The sequence below is a fragment of the Eschrichtius robustus genome, chromosome 16, assembly GCF_028021215.1.
Source record: "Eschrichtius robustus isolate mEscRob2 chromosome 16, mEscRob2.pri, whole genome shotgun sequence".
In the NCBI taxonomy this organism is placed as follows: Eukaryota; Metazoa; Chordata; class Mammalia; order Artiodactyla; family Eschrichtiidae; genus Eschrichtius; species Eschrichtius robustus.
The window spans coordinates 53,331,991-53,347,211 of NC_090839.1; the positions used below are offsets into that span (position 1 = coordinate 53,331,991).

At 61.9% G+C, this 15,221-nt stretch overlaps 2 protein-coding genes across 5 annotated transcripts; both read left to right on the forward strand.

Moving 5' to 3' along the window:
* Positions 1 to 2,877: 2,877 nt before the first annotated feature.
* TEDC2 (tubulin epsilon and delta complex 2) lies at positions 2,878 to 7,186 on the forward strand. Of its 4 annotated transcripts, none has more exons than XM_068524837.1 (10): positions 2,878 to 2,946; positions 3,032 to 3,130; positions 3,371 to 3,441; positions 3,539 to 3,947; positions 4,411 to 4,464; positions 5,107 to 5,200; positions 5,374 to 5,485; positions 5,577 to 5,678; positions 6,116 to 6,306; positions 6,613 to 7,186. In XM_068524837.1, exons 1-10 carry the CDS (start codon positions 2,921 to 2,923, stop codon positions 6,760 to 6,762), a joined length of 1,308 nt encoding a protein of 435 aa, XP_068380938.1. In that variant the 5' UTR covers positions 2,878 to 2,920; the 3' UTR covers positions 6,763 to 7,186. The 4 variants fall into 4 exon arrangements, with proteins under 4 accessions (XP_068380938.1, XP_068380939.1, XP_068380941.1 ...); XM_068524838.1 differs by having other exon boundaries at positions 6,119 to 6,306; XM_068524840.1 differs by having other exon boundaries at positions 6,231 to 6,306.
* Positions 7,187 to 12,501: 5,315 nt separating this feature from the next.
* On the forward strand, positions 12,502 to 15,000 carry NTN3 (netrin 3). Its single transcript, XM_068524697.1, has 6 exons — positions 12,502 to 13,429; positions 13,501 to 13,689; positions 13,780 to 13,929; positions 14,098 to 14,148; positions 14,276 to 14,350; positions 14,651 to 15,000. Exons 1-6 carry the CDS (start codon positions 12,502 to 12,504, stop codon positions 14,998 to 15,000), a joined length of 1,743 nt encoding a protein of 580 aa, XP_068380798.1.
* Positions 15,001 to 15,221: the final 221 nt, after the last annotated feature.

The window sequence follows — 15,221 nt, forward strand, 5'->3', positions numbered from 1 at the left end:
GTTTAGCCTCAAAGCAATCATGCCATACTGTGTGAAGCCTATTTCTCTGTCCCCTCCCATGTTTGTCCTGCTTTCTCTGGGAAACTTAAGCCCACGTCCTGAACTTCCCAGCCCCACGGAGCCCCAGGCACTCCGGGAGCTGAGAGCTTTCACAGTTGAGAACATGTGTGACCCAGGTATCCTGGCACAGCTCACCCCCTCCCACATTTATCTGGTTCGGGGTTCCAGGGGGAGCCAACAGCTGAGCACACCATCCCTGCGCCCACATTGGCCTGCCCTGCCCCAGGCAGCTGTTCCTTTCCTCACTGGGTGGTGGGTCCTATCATGAGGGAACTCTGCCCCGCGGATTGTTTCGGACTGCGTGTGAATACCGGGCAAGTGGGCCCTGACATTTTTGCAGGCCAGGGCCTTGATGTCTTGGTCACAGGCTCTCTTCCTCCCATATTCTCAGCTCATTTTAGAAATCTGCCCCTTCTCCTGCGATGGTTTGTCTGTGTCCCCAACAGATGATGTCTGTATGAACTTCGGAATGTCTGGGCCATTTCTTTCCCTGTCTTTATTTCCATCCTCCATCCCTCTAAGATAAAAAACAAAAGAAAAATTAAAAATAGAAGGTATTAGGGCTTCCCTGGTTGGCGCAGTGGCTAAGAATCCGCCTGCCAATGCAGGGGACACGGGTTTGAGCCCTGGTCCGGGAAGATCCCACATGCTGCAGAGCAACTAAGCCCGTGCGCCGTAACTACTGAGCCTGTGCTCTAGAGCCCGCGAGTCACAACTACTGAAGCCTGCACGCCTAGAACCCGTGCTCCACAGCAAGAGAAGCCACCGCATCGAGAAGCCCGCGCACCTCAAGGAAGAGTAGCCCCCGCTCGCCGCAACTAGAGAAAAGCCCGCGCACAGCAACGAAGACCCAACACAGCCAAAAATAAATAATAAATAAAATACATTTTTTTAAAAACATTAAAAATAGAAGGTATTAATTTTTAAAATATTCTCAACATTATTTAGGCTCAACTAAAAAAAGAAAATTTGATTCAAACCCCTCAGTGCTATTCTGACACCGTATGCAAAACCAATTTTCCCAGAGAGGTTAGCCAGAAAAAAAATTAAATGTCATTTGTAACATCTGAGTTGACCAAGATACAGAAGAGCAAGATGCAGAGGACCTGTTTGTTGGGTGAGGGTGGATCTGCTTTGAGTTCCTGAGAATAATGACCCCAGGAACTTGGGATCTGACGAAGACTGACCCTGACCTCTCTCCCCTGCTGACACACTCACCCTGATAGCTTTTGCTTCCTCTTGAAAATGTCAGAAAGAACCACTTAGCCAGGAGTGTCCCCCAAATGCTCTTGAACCAAAACGACAGGGACAGGGAGATGCTGACTCCGTGAGGCTTTTCTGAGTGTTGATTTCCCTGTAGGAGCTCTTTTTGCTACTGTAGTAGAATTCTGACCACCCTGGGTCAGGCATGGTTGAGTAAGGGAATCCCAGCATAGGGATTGCAGACCTCCCTGTTGACTGTGTGCCCCTAGGCATGTGTGAGCCTCAGCCCCATCTGTAAGAGGGGGCAATAATACCTATCTCACAGGGGTGTTGTGAGGATTAAATGTGATGAGGGTAGGAGCAGCCGCATGATGTGCATGACTGAACTGCCTTCTCCCACTCCAGTGGGGACCTAGTACCACCTGACCGTGGGGTGGGGTGGGGTCTCCCTGAATCTTCTAAGCACTGACTGAAGCCCTCTCCCCTCCCCTCCTACCTCACAGAGAATCTCATTTTAGTCAGAATGCTGTCGGCCTCCCCGCACTAGGCAAGAAAATAGGCCACTACCGATGGAGGGGCCCACCCTAAGGGCACTTCCAGGGCTGCCTGGGTCCTGACCCCCTTCCCCTTCTCTGCCTGGCACCCTCAACTCCCCTCCTTTGTGTCTCTGTCCTCTGCTGCAGCACCTTCCTATCAGCAACTGTGAAATGGACACCTCGCCAACTTGAAACAACCCCTCCCAGGTTTGTCACCCGTCCTGCTCTCCCCTGAGATTTCTTGGCCCCTGAGGGGTTGGCATTCATCTGTTTTTCCTGTTATCTCCAATTACAGTGGACCCTGCTGCCCGCACCACTCCTCCCAGCCAGCATCTGTCCCCACAATCCCTCCTCGCCAGGTGTCTCCTGATTCTCTGAAGGCCCCGTTCCCCCATCCCGCAGACATTCCCTCCTGGGATAGCCTCCTCTGGTTTCTGTGACACCAGGCTCTGCTGTCCCTCCCCCTCTCTGGGCTCCAGCTTCCCCTCACCTGTCCCCATCCATGCACACCTGCCCCACCTTGGACCAGCTTGCCCAGGCCCATTGCTCCATGTGCCACATCCTTGGCTCCTGGGCTTCATCCGCCTCTGCCCAGGTGCCCACTGATGCCTCCCCTGGATGTCATCATCTCACCAACATATCCAAAAGTGGACACTCCCTCCTCCCTTGTCCCTGCTCCCAACACACATGTCATCCTCACTTCTAGCGACTGCAGTAAATACCTACTGGGCCCCTCCATGTGCCTTGCCCTGTGCTAGGTGGCCCGGGGTCAGCAAGGCAGCAGGGCCCTGCTTTAGAGCGCCTTCAATACAAAGACGAAGCCAACCGTTAAGCGATCACAGGTGCCACCATCTACCTGGTTATCCAACCCAGAAGCCTGAGCGTCACCCGAGGTCCTCACCCGCTTCCCCTCCGCTGCTCCCGGCCCGAGCTCAGAACCGGCGTCATTCCTTGGACCCCGCGGGACGGGGGGCGCCTTGAGGCGGGATCTTCATCGGGTAGGGCGGGCCCTGAACTCTGGGCTCGGGATTGGGCAGTCCGGCCGGAAGGGGCGATCTTCTAGGCCGGAAGGGGCGGGATTTTGCGGCGGCGGCAGATCGCGAAGAACGGCTACCGCCTTCATGTTGCTTGCCGGCAGCTCGCGCCGGTGGGTCCAGCGCCGCTGGAGGGGGCGGGAGGGTGCGCGGCCCGAGGCTGGCCAGGGTGCTGAGCCTCTGGTGCGTCCTTTCCAGGCTAGTGGCCGAGCTGCGTGACGCCCTGGACTCGTGCGCCGAGCGACAGCGGCAGCTGGAGCGGAGCCTGCGAGTCTCCCGGCGGCTGCTGCGTGCCTGGTACGCGGACCCCGGGACCACCCGGCTAGACCTCCCTCGGACCGTCAGAACCCCGCTTAGAGACCCCGGGCCGGGAGGCCTGGCCCAGCGCTCACTTCCGAGTTGCGGGTTGTCAGTGCTCCCCGCTTTTCCTGCAGGCTCTGAGGCTGCGGGTCTGCCCCTAGGCCAGGCGGCCCTGGGGGCCTGTTGGGCCCGGGCAGTGCCTCCTGGCCGTGCCACGGCTGCCTTGTGTCTTCGCAGGGAACCAGCCGAGACCCTGGCTCCGGAGCCAACCCCAGGGCCAGAAACTAATGAAGAGGCCCCATCTGCAGGTAAACCTCAGCCACCCACCTTCTCCAGGTGCCGCCCCTGGTCTGTCTTCTGACATGCAGTGGTGAGGGACCTTTACATGACTCTTGGTTTTTGCAGGATGCGCACCCAGCCCGCAAGACCTCAAGGAGCTGGAGCTTCTGACCCAGGCACTGGAGAAGGCTGTACGGGTGCGAAAAGGCATATCAAAGGCTGGAGAAGGAGACAAGGCCCCCAGCCTGAAGTCTGGGTCCATTGCCACTTCCCCTGCCACCAGAGCCTCTGCCCCACCCAGCACCTCACGCAGGGCTGGCAGCTGTGCATCAGAGACAGAACCCCCCAGGGGCATCCGCCAAACCAGGGTGCCTGCCAAGGACCTCCCTGAGCGCAGGCTTCTGTCAGTGGGGGATCAGGCCTGTATGGGGCAAGGGGCTGGAGCCACCAAGCCTGAATCAGGCCTCAGGAACGAACAAATAGTCCTGTCGGCTGCTTCTCAGGCCCCAGAAGCTTTTACACTCAAGGATAAGGGGTAGGTTTCCCAGACCCTCACTAGAGGAACTACTGTCTCTACCTGATCAGATTCTGGGCAGCAGCAGGAGTCTGGGTTTGGGGTGACAGGGAGGGCAGGGCATTGAGCTGGATGTGGGCCAGGGGAGCCCCAGGATGCCACTCCATGAGGCCCAAGCCCAGAAGCTGGCAGAGTGGAACAGCTGGCTGTGAAGGTCCCACGTTTGATGCACTGCGGCCTGTCCTGTGCCCTATCCATTTACCCACCCAGCCCCAGGGCTCCACATGAGCTCTCGAAGGCCTGGGCTCTGCTTTCTCTTCTCTCTGCCAGGTGGGACCTGGACTGGGCTGGCTCCTGTGGTCACCCTGGAAGCCCTGTCTGAGGGGTGGGTGAGCTTCATCCCTCACTGGGCTCTGAGTAGGGAGTGGGGCCTGCAGCCCCCAGAGTGAGACAGAGCTGCCCTGAGCACCGGCTTCCCTGACAGGATCCTGCTGCAGCTGCCCGAGGCCTTCAGGAAAGCGTCTTCCCGGAATTCCCGGTGAGGCTGAGTCTTGTGGCTGGGTGAAGGGGGAGGGGAGACCGGGGGAGTGTGGAGAGCAGGGAGGCTGAGGCTTCCCACTGGTAAGACTCTTCCCACGGGTCCCTCAGCTTTCTTTGCTGGGTGGCAACACTCTCCACATTAGGAGAGTCAGCCTCCCTAGGACGGCTGTAGTCACCTTAGACTCAGCCAGCGGCCTCTGAGGCTCCAAGGCACTGTGTCTCCAAGTCCCCATTTGTCTTTCTTGTGGAGATGAGAATAATAGTACCAGTTTCTAGAGATGTTGTAGGGGTTAAATGAGGTGGTGCCTTTTCGGGTGTTAGTGCTGTGCCTGGTACAGAGCCAGCATCCAAAGCTCTTACCAGACATTTTGGTCACCAGTCACTGCTGGCTCCTCTCCCCTTTTTCCTTGAATTCTCTCCTAGCATTTCCCAGAGTGGGTTAGCTCTGTCCCCTTTTCATGGACAGTGTCCCCCTCGGTTCCCCAGGACCCCCAAAGGCCCCTCCTGACATTCAGCAGAGCCAGACACCCCAGGCTGGGGCCGCTACCCTGGCCCTTGCCTACTTTTCGTGGTCCAGCCCAGCTGGCTGGAGTAACCATGTTGCTTTCTGGTTTGTGGGCTGCGCATGTGTGCATCCCAGCCTGTGGGCCCAGCTCAGCTCTACACAGACCAGTGATTCTGTGGATGCTGCTACCACTGCCAAAATGCAGTTCCTCCAGAAAATGCAGACAACTGTATCCTTGTGGGGCTTGGGGGAGTGAGGGGTGGGGGGGCAGAGGATCTGGCTCTAAACCTGGCGAGTCTGAGGAGGAGCAACTCCAGGAAGGGCCAGAGCTACTCCAGCACCCAGCCCTTGGGGAAAGCGGAGGGGCCTGACCACAGGGGACTTTCCCTGACCCGCATGCAGTCAGGCTGGCCTGGCTCCAGGCTCAGTGCCACCGAGGTGGAGGCAGAGGTGCGGCACCTGCAGAAGGCCTGCTTGCTGCTAAGACTTCGAATGGGGGAAGAGCTCACGGCAGGTTAGTGGGCCCTTAGTCACGTCTCTGGTCAGGGTGGGGAGGGCTTCAGGACCGGTGTGGACCTGACCTGCTCCCCCTGGCTCTCATGTAGACCCCAAGGGCTGGATGCAGGAGTACCGCTGCCTGCTCACCTTGGAGGAGCTGCAGGCCATCGTGGGGCAGTGTCTCCACAGGCTGCGGGAGCTGTGCACAGGTGAGGCCTGCCCCGCCCGTGCTGAAGTCTGGTTGGGATCAAAGTCCTCTAGCCACGGGGTGGTGTTGGGACTTTAACAGCAGCCTGGGAGCGGAGGCAGGCAGGCAGGCCGGCCCTTCCCTGTGTCTCCCCACTGCATTCTGAGTTCTCTTCAGTTGTGGCGTGGAGCTGGCCAGCACAGCACCCCTGCTCCAATCTCTCTCCCGACGCACAGATCCCACCACTCTGAGTAGCTTACTTATTTATCTAGTTATTGAAAAAGTGCCTTGTGACAGTCAGAGAGGTACTGGCAGATGCCTGGTATTGCAAGAGTTAGTTGTTCATGGACATTAGGGCTTCATACAGGAGGCAAGGGGAGACTTTGCACCCCCTTAAAGGGGCCTGGGGAGGAGGTGCCTGGCTGCTGCCCTGTGAGGCCGTATCTCCTGTCCTCGCAGCAGTGGTGGAACAGCAGCTGGGGCCGTGGCCTGAGGGGAGGTTCCCCAGGGCCTCCTTGCCCTGTGGAGGAGAAGCAGACCCTATCTGGAGCCCCCAGTTGCTTCTCTACTCTAGTACCCAGGAGCTGCAGACCCTGGCATCCCTCAGGCTGCGGGTGGCCATGCTGCACCAGCAGATCCACCTGGAAAAGGTACTTCTAGAGTAGGGAGTGGGTGACTGAGTGTCGGGGAGCCGTGGGCCCTGGGGAGGACTCTAGGTCTGCAGCCTCATGAGGGCTTGGCCTCAAGAGCCTATCTGTGCTCCTCCTGCCAAGACCCACCAGGGAAGGGTGGGAGCTGCTGGGCCTGTGCCCGTGTGAGGGTGCTGGAGCTTCTGGAGGAGGGATGGGCTGGGGCGTGGTGCCTCAAAGCCTGCCCTGGTTTGAGCCCGCCTTTGGGGGCCCTGGGCCAGCTGGGACAGGGCCCCCTTGAGACCTTGGTCCTGCACCACCCCCCAGGTCCTGATGGCCGAACTCCTCCCCCTGGTGAGCAAGCAGGAGCCGCTGGGGCCACCCTGGCTAGCGCTGTGCCGGGCTGTCCACAGCCTGCTCTGTGAGGGAGGCCAGTGCTTCCTCACCATCCTACGAGAAGATAAGCCTGCTGACTGAGCCCTTCCCATGGCCAGGCCCACCCCCAGTCCCCCAGAACCCTGCAGCAAAGGCAGGCTGGCTCTGCCCCTAGCCTGACTGTCAGTGAGAGCCCCCCTTCCCTAGGAGGAATCAAATGAATGGGCATTGAGGGGATTTTCACTGGTACAGTGAGCCAGGGGCCCAGAGATGCCTGTACCCCCTTAGGAAACCGGGTTTCCAAGGGGTGGGGACTGCCCCCTGGCTCTTCCTGAGGAACTTAGGGCCTTTCTAATGGCTGCTAAACCTGCTGGTCAGGGCTCAGCTTGGCTTGGCTTTCCACAGGCTCAGGAGACCTGAGACTGGTGGGGGCTTTTCTTAGCTACCTCTGTTTTCTCTTGCTGTACACTTAAAAGCTACTTGTGACATTAAAACTACTTTAGAAAGTTTACATATTTAAATCATACCAAGGTGGGACTTGATGCATGTTTGTTTTCTTCTTTGTGTTTATTACTTACCAAGAATATATCAAGTATACTTACCAAGAATAGGCATATCCCTTGTGTACTGAAGGGAGGGGGCAAAGCCACTCAAGGTGGGCTGCCCTGGGGACTTGTCTCATGCGCTGGCCCAAGCACACCTGAAACCTCTCCCCACAAGTGCCTAGATTTGTACCAGCCTTATCAAAAGACAAAAAAGCCACAAGCCAGTATCGCAGTGGACGGCCACTGTCTGCCCACAGCCATCTTTCCTGGCACCCATGCCCACCACCTGCTCCTGTGCCATTGCTGTGGCTGATGTGGGCCCCCCAGACTGGGTCCACCCCTCCCCTGCTCCACTGTCACCTCCAAGGCTCCTACCTCCCCTGCTGAAGGAGCCACTGTTTCTTGGAAGGCAAGAAAGTGTAGAGGTCAAGGTCACAGTCTCTGGGTTTACAAGTCACTCATCTTGGGTTTACATCATGACTTGTTTGCTGCTCTGGAACTTCCAGCAAGATTCTTGAAGACTCTGAGCCTCAGTTCCCAGTGTTGTCCCCACTGTCATACTGGGGTAGTGGTTATTACCACTGGGCTGAAGATGAATAAGATGGTGTTAGATGCTTCACAGCTCTGGACCCTGGTGAGGGCTTCGAGGCAGTGGTGTCCCTTTTATGAGCCTTTAGTGAGCACCTGTGTGGACCAGGCACAGTCCTCAGAGCTGGGGCAGTAGCCCTTTGTGTGGACAGTGATGTGTGAGACCGAATAACACCTGCTTCTGCCCTGAGAAGCCCAGGCCCAGGAAGCAGATGACTCCTGGAGAAGGCCAGGTCTTCTGCAAGCCTGATGAAGTGCTGCAGGTATGGGGGATGAACTGGGTGAAGTTGAAGCCGCCACAGGGTAGCCCCACCCTGCAGGAGGCCCTACTTGTAAAGGGCCCCACAGTCCAACAGGCCAGAAACCTTGGACATGGGAGTCCCAGGTCCTTGGGGCTGCTGGGGACCAGATGACAGACCAAAGTAGAAAATGAAAAATCAGGGCCCTCACTGCACTGAGGGGGCCTCCAGGGAGTGGAACTCCAGAGTAGGAAACCCAGGGAAGGGGGAGAAAGAGAGAGAGGGAGCCTGGGGTACAGCCACCTCCTTCTGGCCACTCCACTGCTGCATCCAGAGCTTATGTCCAGGTGCTGGGATCTGGAGGAACCCTTAATGTCTGGGGCAAATTCCACCACCCCCCTGTTACTGGCCACCCCAGAATCCGTTTCCATAGCAGGTGGTCTTCACCACAATTATTTCACCCACTGGTTCTTAGTTTATTGTGCACTTTATCTATTGGCAGGGATGCCATCCACCTGCATCTCTAGCTAAGCGCAGATGGGCGCCCAGAGGTTGTTGACTCAATGACCCACCTCTCCAGGGCCAATCCTGGGCACTGGTGGTGTTCTGCGGACCTCTGTGGGCACCTGGGCCTTCATGGGCAGGGAGGTGCCAGCAGATAACATGAGGGGAGAGATCTGGGTAGGTCCCAACACAAGGCACCCAGAGCAGAAAAGGGAGACCCACTGCGAGTTAGCGCCCGCCCACCTCTATTCCACACGAAGCCGGGAGGCTGCAGCGAAGAACTGTCCCCGTGGCGTCACTGCATCGCCGGCCAATCTGCTCCGACGTGGCGGGCAAGCGGGGCTGCAGGGGGCGCCCACACCCACCCGGAGCGCAGACCCCGCTTCGGCAGCATGAGCGTGGCCGAGCGCCCGCCGAGGCCCCTGAGCCCCACGGGGCCCTACGCTCGCTGCTCTTGGCCACCGGCGTCGCGGGGGGGGGGCTCTTGGCCGCGCTGCATCCTGCCGTTCGGCGCCGTGATTCTGCTTGCAGGCGCCGCTGCCACGGCCATCACCTTTTCGCTGTGCGGACCCCGCCTGCACCTGGCCCACGGCTCGGCGCGGGCCTCGGGCTACTGGCCGCCGCCTTTCTGTGCTGGCGCGCGCGGCGGCGGCGGCGGCGGCGGCGGCGGCGGCGGCAGAGGGCCGGGCGCGGGGGGCGGTGGGAGCCGGGGACGCCCTGAGCCCACGCGCCAAGCCCTCTCCCCTGCGAGGTCACGGCGAGCCGGCGCCTCCTCCCTCCGGATCTCGCCTGGGCCCGGCTGGCGCAGTGCCAAGCGCGTGTCGCGGAAGCCTCCTCCCCAGATGCCGTCCCCAAACCATTCTGTTCTGAACCCTCAGGATGCCCGAGCTTTGGGCACTTCGAGCCATCTCCCTCCCCTCCCCCGACTCGGCTCTCCCGCTCTCGCACACACCTCCGCCCATGTTGCTTTTGAGCGTTTCGCCTGGCGCGCAGAGCCGGCCTGGCTGAGTGCGGGGCTGGCGGCAGTCTGCGCGGCACGGGGGCCCTGCAGGGTATGCAGGGTCCTGGGCGGCGGCGGGCCGGGTACTTGGCGTGGCTACCCTACTCGGGGCGAGGCACAGTGGGCTGTGTCCCCCTCCCCTAGCTGTCTTTCTTCCCCACTGGTTTGGAAGCCCCTCGAGGCAAAATAGGCGCTCAATAAATGTTTGTGCTATATATGAACAAGTGGTGGCTTGCAAAAGTCTGGCAGGGACAGTAGGTCCTGGGCTAAGCCGGGAGTATTTGATCAGTTGGCCTTTTAAGAGAAAGACCCCAGCCCCCTGAGACATGTCAGGACCCCCTCCGTCCCTTTTCCCCCAGAGAGGTTCCTGGAGCCCCAGAGCTAGCAGCTGTCACTCTGAGTGGGGGCAGGGGAGGGGAGGCCTGCAGCAGCCTGAGGAGTTGCAGGTGGGCAACTAGAGGCTGAGCTTCTTCTAAGGTGTCAGGAAGGGGCAGGGCCAGCAGAGAGGTGTGAGGTCTGAGAGGCCCTAGTCAAGGACTGGGGACAGATGGCTGAGTCCCAAGGAGCACAGAGCCTGGGTGGGGGTCTGTGAGGAAGGCCCTCCCTAACTCCCATCACACCATCTGCCAGGGCTGCCCCCGGGGCCAGAATAGAAAGCACACCTAGGGCCACTCCAGAAAAGAGCCTGGGCTGCCTGCAGCCACCTCCCTGGGGAGCTAGTGGGGCAACGACGCTCTGGGCCAGGTCCCTGCCTGCTGACCCCAATGAACACTCTGCAGGCCGAGCCCTGGGGGCCTTCACCCACACCAGAGGCCACCAGATGTTCTGCAGACCCTACCCCCAACTCACGAGGAGGCTGTGCTGCACACAAAGCCTGCAAGGCTGGGGAGGGGGAGCTGCTCCCTGCTTTCCTCCTTCCCAGCAGGAGTCCTGAAGTCCAGACAGCCAAGGTTTCCCTGGAGTCTTGTCTCAGGCCGCGGGGAACCACTGGCTTGGGCCTGGGCATTTCTCCCCACTGTGGCCACCTCCTTACTTCTAACGGTCCCAGAAGGATCTATCACACCTCCCGCTCTCCCACCAGGGCTCCCCCCATCCCAAGCAGGTTTGAGGCTGATGATCAGAAGAACCTTGAAGAGAATGGTTGGGAAGGTGCTCTTTCTGAACTTGACCCATCCCAGAGCAGAACCGTGCTCCCTGCCAGCTCCCTCATTCGTGCATGGCTGTTTGTTATAAGGGACACATTCTCTTTATTGGGAAGTTGAGGGACAGGCCCCAGTGGCACCTGCTTTGTGGGGTGAGGGGCACCCTCAGCCTTCCTGTTGCTGCCAGAGAAGAGAGAGGCCAGCAGCCCCTCTGGCCCTCCTGGCTCAGTCTTTCCAAAGTCTCCTATTATCCCTTCACCCCTCACCCCTGCATTTGTGCTGGTTAGGCTTGGTGAAGGGCCTGACCAGAGAGTGTCAGTCACTCCAGGTAGCCCATCAATCACCCTGTCTTCCTGCTGCTCCTTCTCCAAGGTCAAGCCCTGGTGTGTCCTCCTCTTCTCCTTCAGTATCCCCTGGGAGGCTTCTATGTCCTCCTGCTCCTCCTCTCCTAAATAGCACAAGGATTCTGCTTCTCTCCATCCTCTTCTTATCTGTCCTTGCAGTGTCTCTGGCCCAACTGAGGGTGGCAGCCCCGCCTACACAGACACACCCATGTGGTGTCCTCCACTGACAGCTGGGCTTGGCCTGGGGTCAGCCTCCCATCTAGAACTTCAGGCCTCAGAGCTGCTCCCAGGTGGGATATATTCTCATGTTCCCTGCCCCCTTTGCATGGGGCTGACCCTTCCTGGGGTGCTTTGCCTCCTCCATCAAGGAGGGACTCCAGTCTGTTGAGCTCCCTGGCTACATCCAATACCTATGTGGCTCATGAAATCCCAACAGCTTGGCAAAGTTGAATAATAGGCATCTGGCTGATGAGGAAACTGAGGCTTGGGCAGGTTGAGGAATTGAAACCACCCAACTAGAAACTGGAGCAGCTTGGATTCAAAATCAGACCTGGCCCCAATCCTGGGTTCTTTTTACTACAGCAGACTGCTGCCCTGGGGACACCCCACAACCACCAGCCCAGCTTGGCTCCCTCTGTGCTGAGTGTGCCCTGTAGGGACCAATGGGAGCATGCGGGTCCCACCTTCAGATCCAGGGCCCAGCCAGCCTGATGGGCCTGAGGGAGGAGGCAGCCAGACCCCCACCCAGCACGTGGCACAACCCCAGGAGCAGTCAAAGCCTGGAGGCAGGCCGGGGGCCGGCTGGGTGGTCCCCCACGGGCTCCGTGGCTGAGCCACCCCCTCCAGAGCCCTCCCACCAGCACATTCCTGGCTCCCCGGCCCCTCCCCCGGCTCCAGGGCCTCCCAGCCCCCTCCCCCGCTGGCCCAGCCAGTGTCTGAATCTGCTTCTGATTCCGGCTCTGCCGACGAGGCCCCCTCCCCTCCCCTCCCTCCTTCCCGGCCCGAGCAGCCCCGCCCCCGGCTGGGCCCAGGCTTGCGCCTGCTGCGCCCCCCACCCTCTACTGGCACAGCTCGCCCGCCCTCGCTGCAGCCGGGAGGAGGTGGTGGCCGGGGCGCCCCAGGCCCCGCCCGCCCTCGGCCGGTCCCGGGAGGCCGGGATACCTGCTCGACCCGGCCCTCGGTGGGTGAGTGCGAGCGGCGGGCGGCGGGTGGGGCCTCTGCGGGCGGAGGCGCCGAGAGCGGGGGCGACTCCTGTCAACGCTCCAGGCCCAGCGGGAGGACGCGCCGACATCCCCGCTGCTCCGCTCGGCCCGCGGCGTGCCGGCGGCTGCGCCCACCTCTGGGCCCCGACTGGAGCGGCCCGGGGCTCTGGTTGCTCGGCACCGCGGGCCAGCGGGCAGAGCCTCGGATCGGGCTCTCTCTCCCGAGGGCAGCGGCGTGGGCCCCCGGCCGGCTGGCTGACCCACGGCGGCTCCGGCCATGCCCGGCTGGCCCTGGGGGCTGCTGCTGGCCGCGGGCACGCTCTCGGCCGCGCTGAGCCCGGGGCCGCCGGCGCCCGCCGACCCCTGCCATGACGAGGGGGGCGCGCCCCGCGGTTGCGTGCCCGGCCTGGTGAACGCGGCCTTGGGCCGCGAGGTGCTGGCGTCCAGCACGTGCGGGCGGCCGGCCACGCGGGCCTGCGACGCTTCGGACCCGCGGCGGGCACACCCCGCCGCCCTCCTGACCTCCGCAGGGGGCACCACAAGCCCGGTGTGCTGGCGTTCGGACTCGCTGACGCAAGTGCCCCTCAACGTGACCCTCACAGTGCCCCTCGGCAAGGCTTTTGAGCTGGTGTTCGTGAGCCTGCGCTTCTGTTCTGCACCCCCCACTTCGGTGGCCCTGCTCAAGTCGCAGGACCATGGCCGAAGCTGGACCCCACTGGGCTTCTTCTCCTCCCGCTGTGGCCTGGACTATGGCCGCGTGCCTGCCCCTGCCGATGGCCCAGCTGGCCTGGGGCCCGAAGCCCTGTGCTTCCCTGAGCCCCAGGCCCAGCCTGATGGGGGTGGCCTTCTGGCCTTCAGCGTGCAGGACGGCAGCCCGCCAGGCCTGGATCTGGACAGCAGCCCGGTGCTCCAAGACTGGGTGACCGCCACAGACATTCAAGTAGTGCTCACAAGGCCTACCATGCTGGGGGACACGAGGGATGCCATGGCCATGGTCCCTTACTCTTACTCAGCCACTGAGCTCCAGGTAGGCGGGCGCTGCAAGTGCAATGGGCATGCCGCCAGGTGCCTGCTGGACAGCCAGGGCCATCTGATCTGCGACTGCCGTCATGGCACCGAGGGCCCCGACTGCGGCCGCTGCAAGCCCTTCTACTGCGACAGGCCATGGCAGCGGGCCACGGCCCGGGAAGCCCACGCCTGCCTTGGTGAGGCCTTGGAGGGTGGCCTGGGGATCTGAGACCAGGCCAGCCTGTCCCTGACTCATCCCTCCCTGCAGCTTGCTCCTGCAATGGCCATGCCCGCCGCTGCCGCTTCAACATGGAGCTGTACCGACTGTCTGGCCGCCGCAGTGGAGGTGTCTGCCTCAACTGCCGGCATAATACCGCCGGCCGGCACTGCCACTACTGCCAGGAGGGCTTCTATCGAGACCCAGGCCGTGCCCTGAGTGACCGCCGCGCTTGTAGGGGTGAGCCTGCCGCCAGCCACCTGCACACCCTCACCTTCCGGTTTCCCACATCCCCAGATGGGCTTCTGACCATCCCACTTCTATCCTCAGCCTGTGACTGTCACCCTGTTGGTGCTGCTGGCAAAACCTGCAACCAGACCACAGGCCAGTGTCCCTGCAAGGATGGCGTAACTGGCCTCACCTGCAACCGCTGTGCCCCTGGCTTCCAGCAGAGCCGCTCTCCAGTGGCACCCTGCGTTAGTGAGTGATGCTGCCCTGCTTAGACCACCTCAGCCAAGGTCAACCCAGCTCCCTGCTGCTGCCAACCTGGGCCCCGCAGATCCCCCTGCCCCCCTCAGCTGTCCCCTGAGCCCTGCAGATTCCCTTGGCCCCCTTCAAAGGAAGGCCTTTATCCCATCCTCTCCACAGAGACCCCTGTCCCTGGACCCACTGAGGAGAGCAGCCCTGTGGAGCCCCAGGGTGAGTGGAGGTCCCAGAGGGGCATGTCCTTGGCTGGAGGGGGCTATGGATTCCAGGAGGGGAGGAGGAGAGGGTGGGAGAAGGAGGTGCAGATCGGTGCCAACCTCCTCCTGCGCCCTCCTCCCAGACTGCGACTTGCACTGCAACCCTGCCCGTGGCAGCTACCGCATCAGCTTGAAGAAGTTCTGCAGGAAGGACTACGGTAGGCCGCCCTCAGGCCTCCTGCCCCTGTCCTCCTCACCTTGCCCTCTCTACTGTCCCTCTGTATACCCTGACCCTCGCTGGACCCCAAGGCCATCCCCCGGCCCTCAGGTCCTCTGTTGTCGCCGGCCCCGCCCTGTCAGCCCCCTTGGCCTCTCGATGCTCCCGCTGCGGCGTGTCCTCTTTGTGTTCCTCCTCCACCCCCCCTCCCACCACCGCGGGCGCCCTGTGCTCCTCTGCGCGGCCCGCCCCCTCCGGGCCCCGCCCCGCTTGACCCCTCCCCTTCTCGCCTCCCCCGCAGCGGTGCAGGTGGCGGTGCGCGCGCGCGGCGAGGCGCGCGGCTCCTGGACCCGCTTCCCGGTGGCCGTGCTCGCCGTGTTCCGGAGCGGCGAGGAGCGCGCGCGGCGCGGGAGCAGCGTGCTGTGGGTGCCGGCGCGGGACGCCGCCTGCGGCTGCCCGCGCCTGCTACCCGACCGCCGCTACCTGCTGCTGGGGGGCGGGCCGGGGGCCGCGGCCGGGGGTCCCGAGGGCCGGGGGCCCGGGCTCAGCGCCGCCCGCGGGAGCCTCGTGTTGCCCTGGCGGGATGCGTGGACTAGGCGCCTTCGGAGGCTGCAGAGGCGCGAGCGGCGGGGGCGCTGCGGGGCGGCCTGAGCCCGCGGGCCGGGCGGGGGCCGGGCGGGGCGCTTCTCACACATCAAGGCACACGTTCATCCAGTGCATCCGCCTGCCGAGAAGTCTTTGCTCGCGTCGCGCGCGTCGCCATCTGGGCCCCCCGCCCCGACTCTGCCCCGCGCCTCCCTCGGTGCCTCGAGCTCCTGCCCAGGAGGGGTGTGACGGACGCAGGGACACCCCCGCCCCAACACAGAGGGATG

Bases quoted from the DNA above. Each gene is read 5' to 3' on its own strand.
- TEDC2 (XM_068524837.1), top strand. From the start codon at position 2,921: ATGTTGCTTGCCGGCAGCTCGCGCCG. The intron at 3,131-3,370 runs GTACGCGGACCC...GTGTCTTCGCAG, and splicing joins CGGCGGCTGCTGCGTGCCTG to GGAACCAGCCGAGACCCTGG. The intron at 5,679-6,115 runs GTGAGGCCTGCC...CTGTCCTCGCAG, and splicing joins GCTGCGGGAGCTGTGCACAG to CAGTGGTGGAACAGCAGCTG.
- NTN3 (XM_068524697.1), top strand. From the start codon at position 12,502: ATGCCCGGCTGGCCCTGGGGGCTGCTGCTGGCCGCGGGCACGCTCTCG. The intron at 14,149-14,275 runs GTGAGTGGAGGT...CCCTCCTCCCAG, and splicing joins CAGCCCTGTGGAGCCCCAGG to ACTGCGACTTGCACTGCAAC. The intron at 14,351-14,650 runs GTAGGCCGCCCT...CCTCCCCCGCAG, and splicing joins GTTCTGCAGGAAGGACTACG to CGGTGCAGGTGGCGGTGCGC.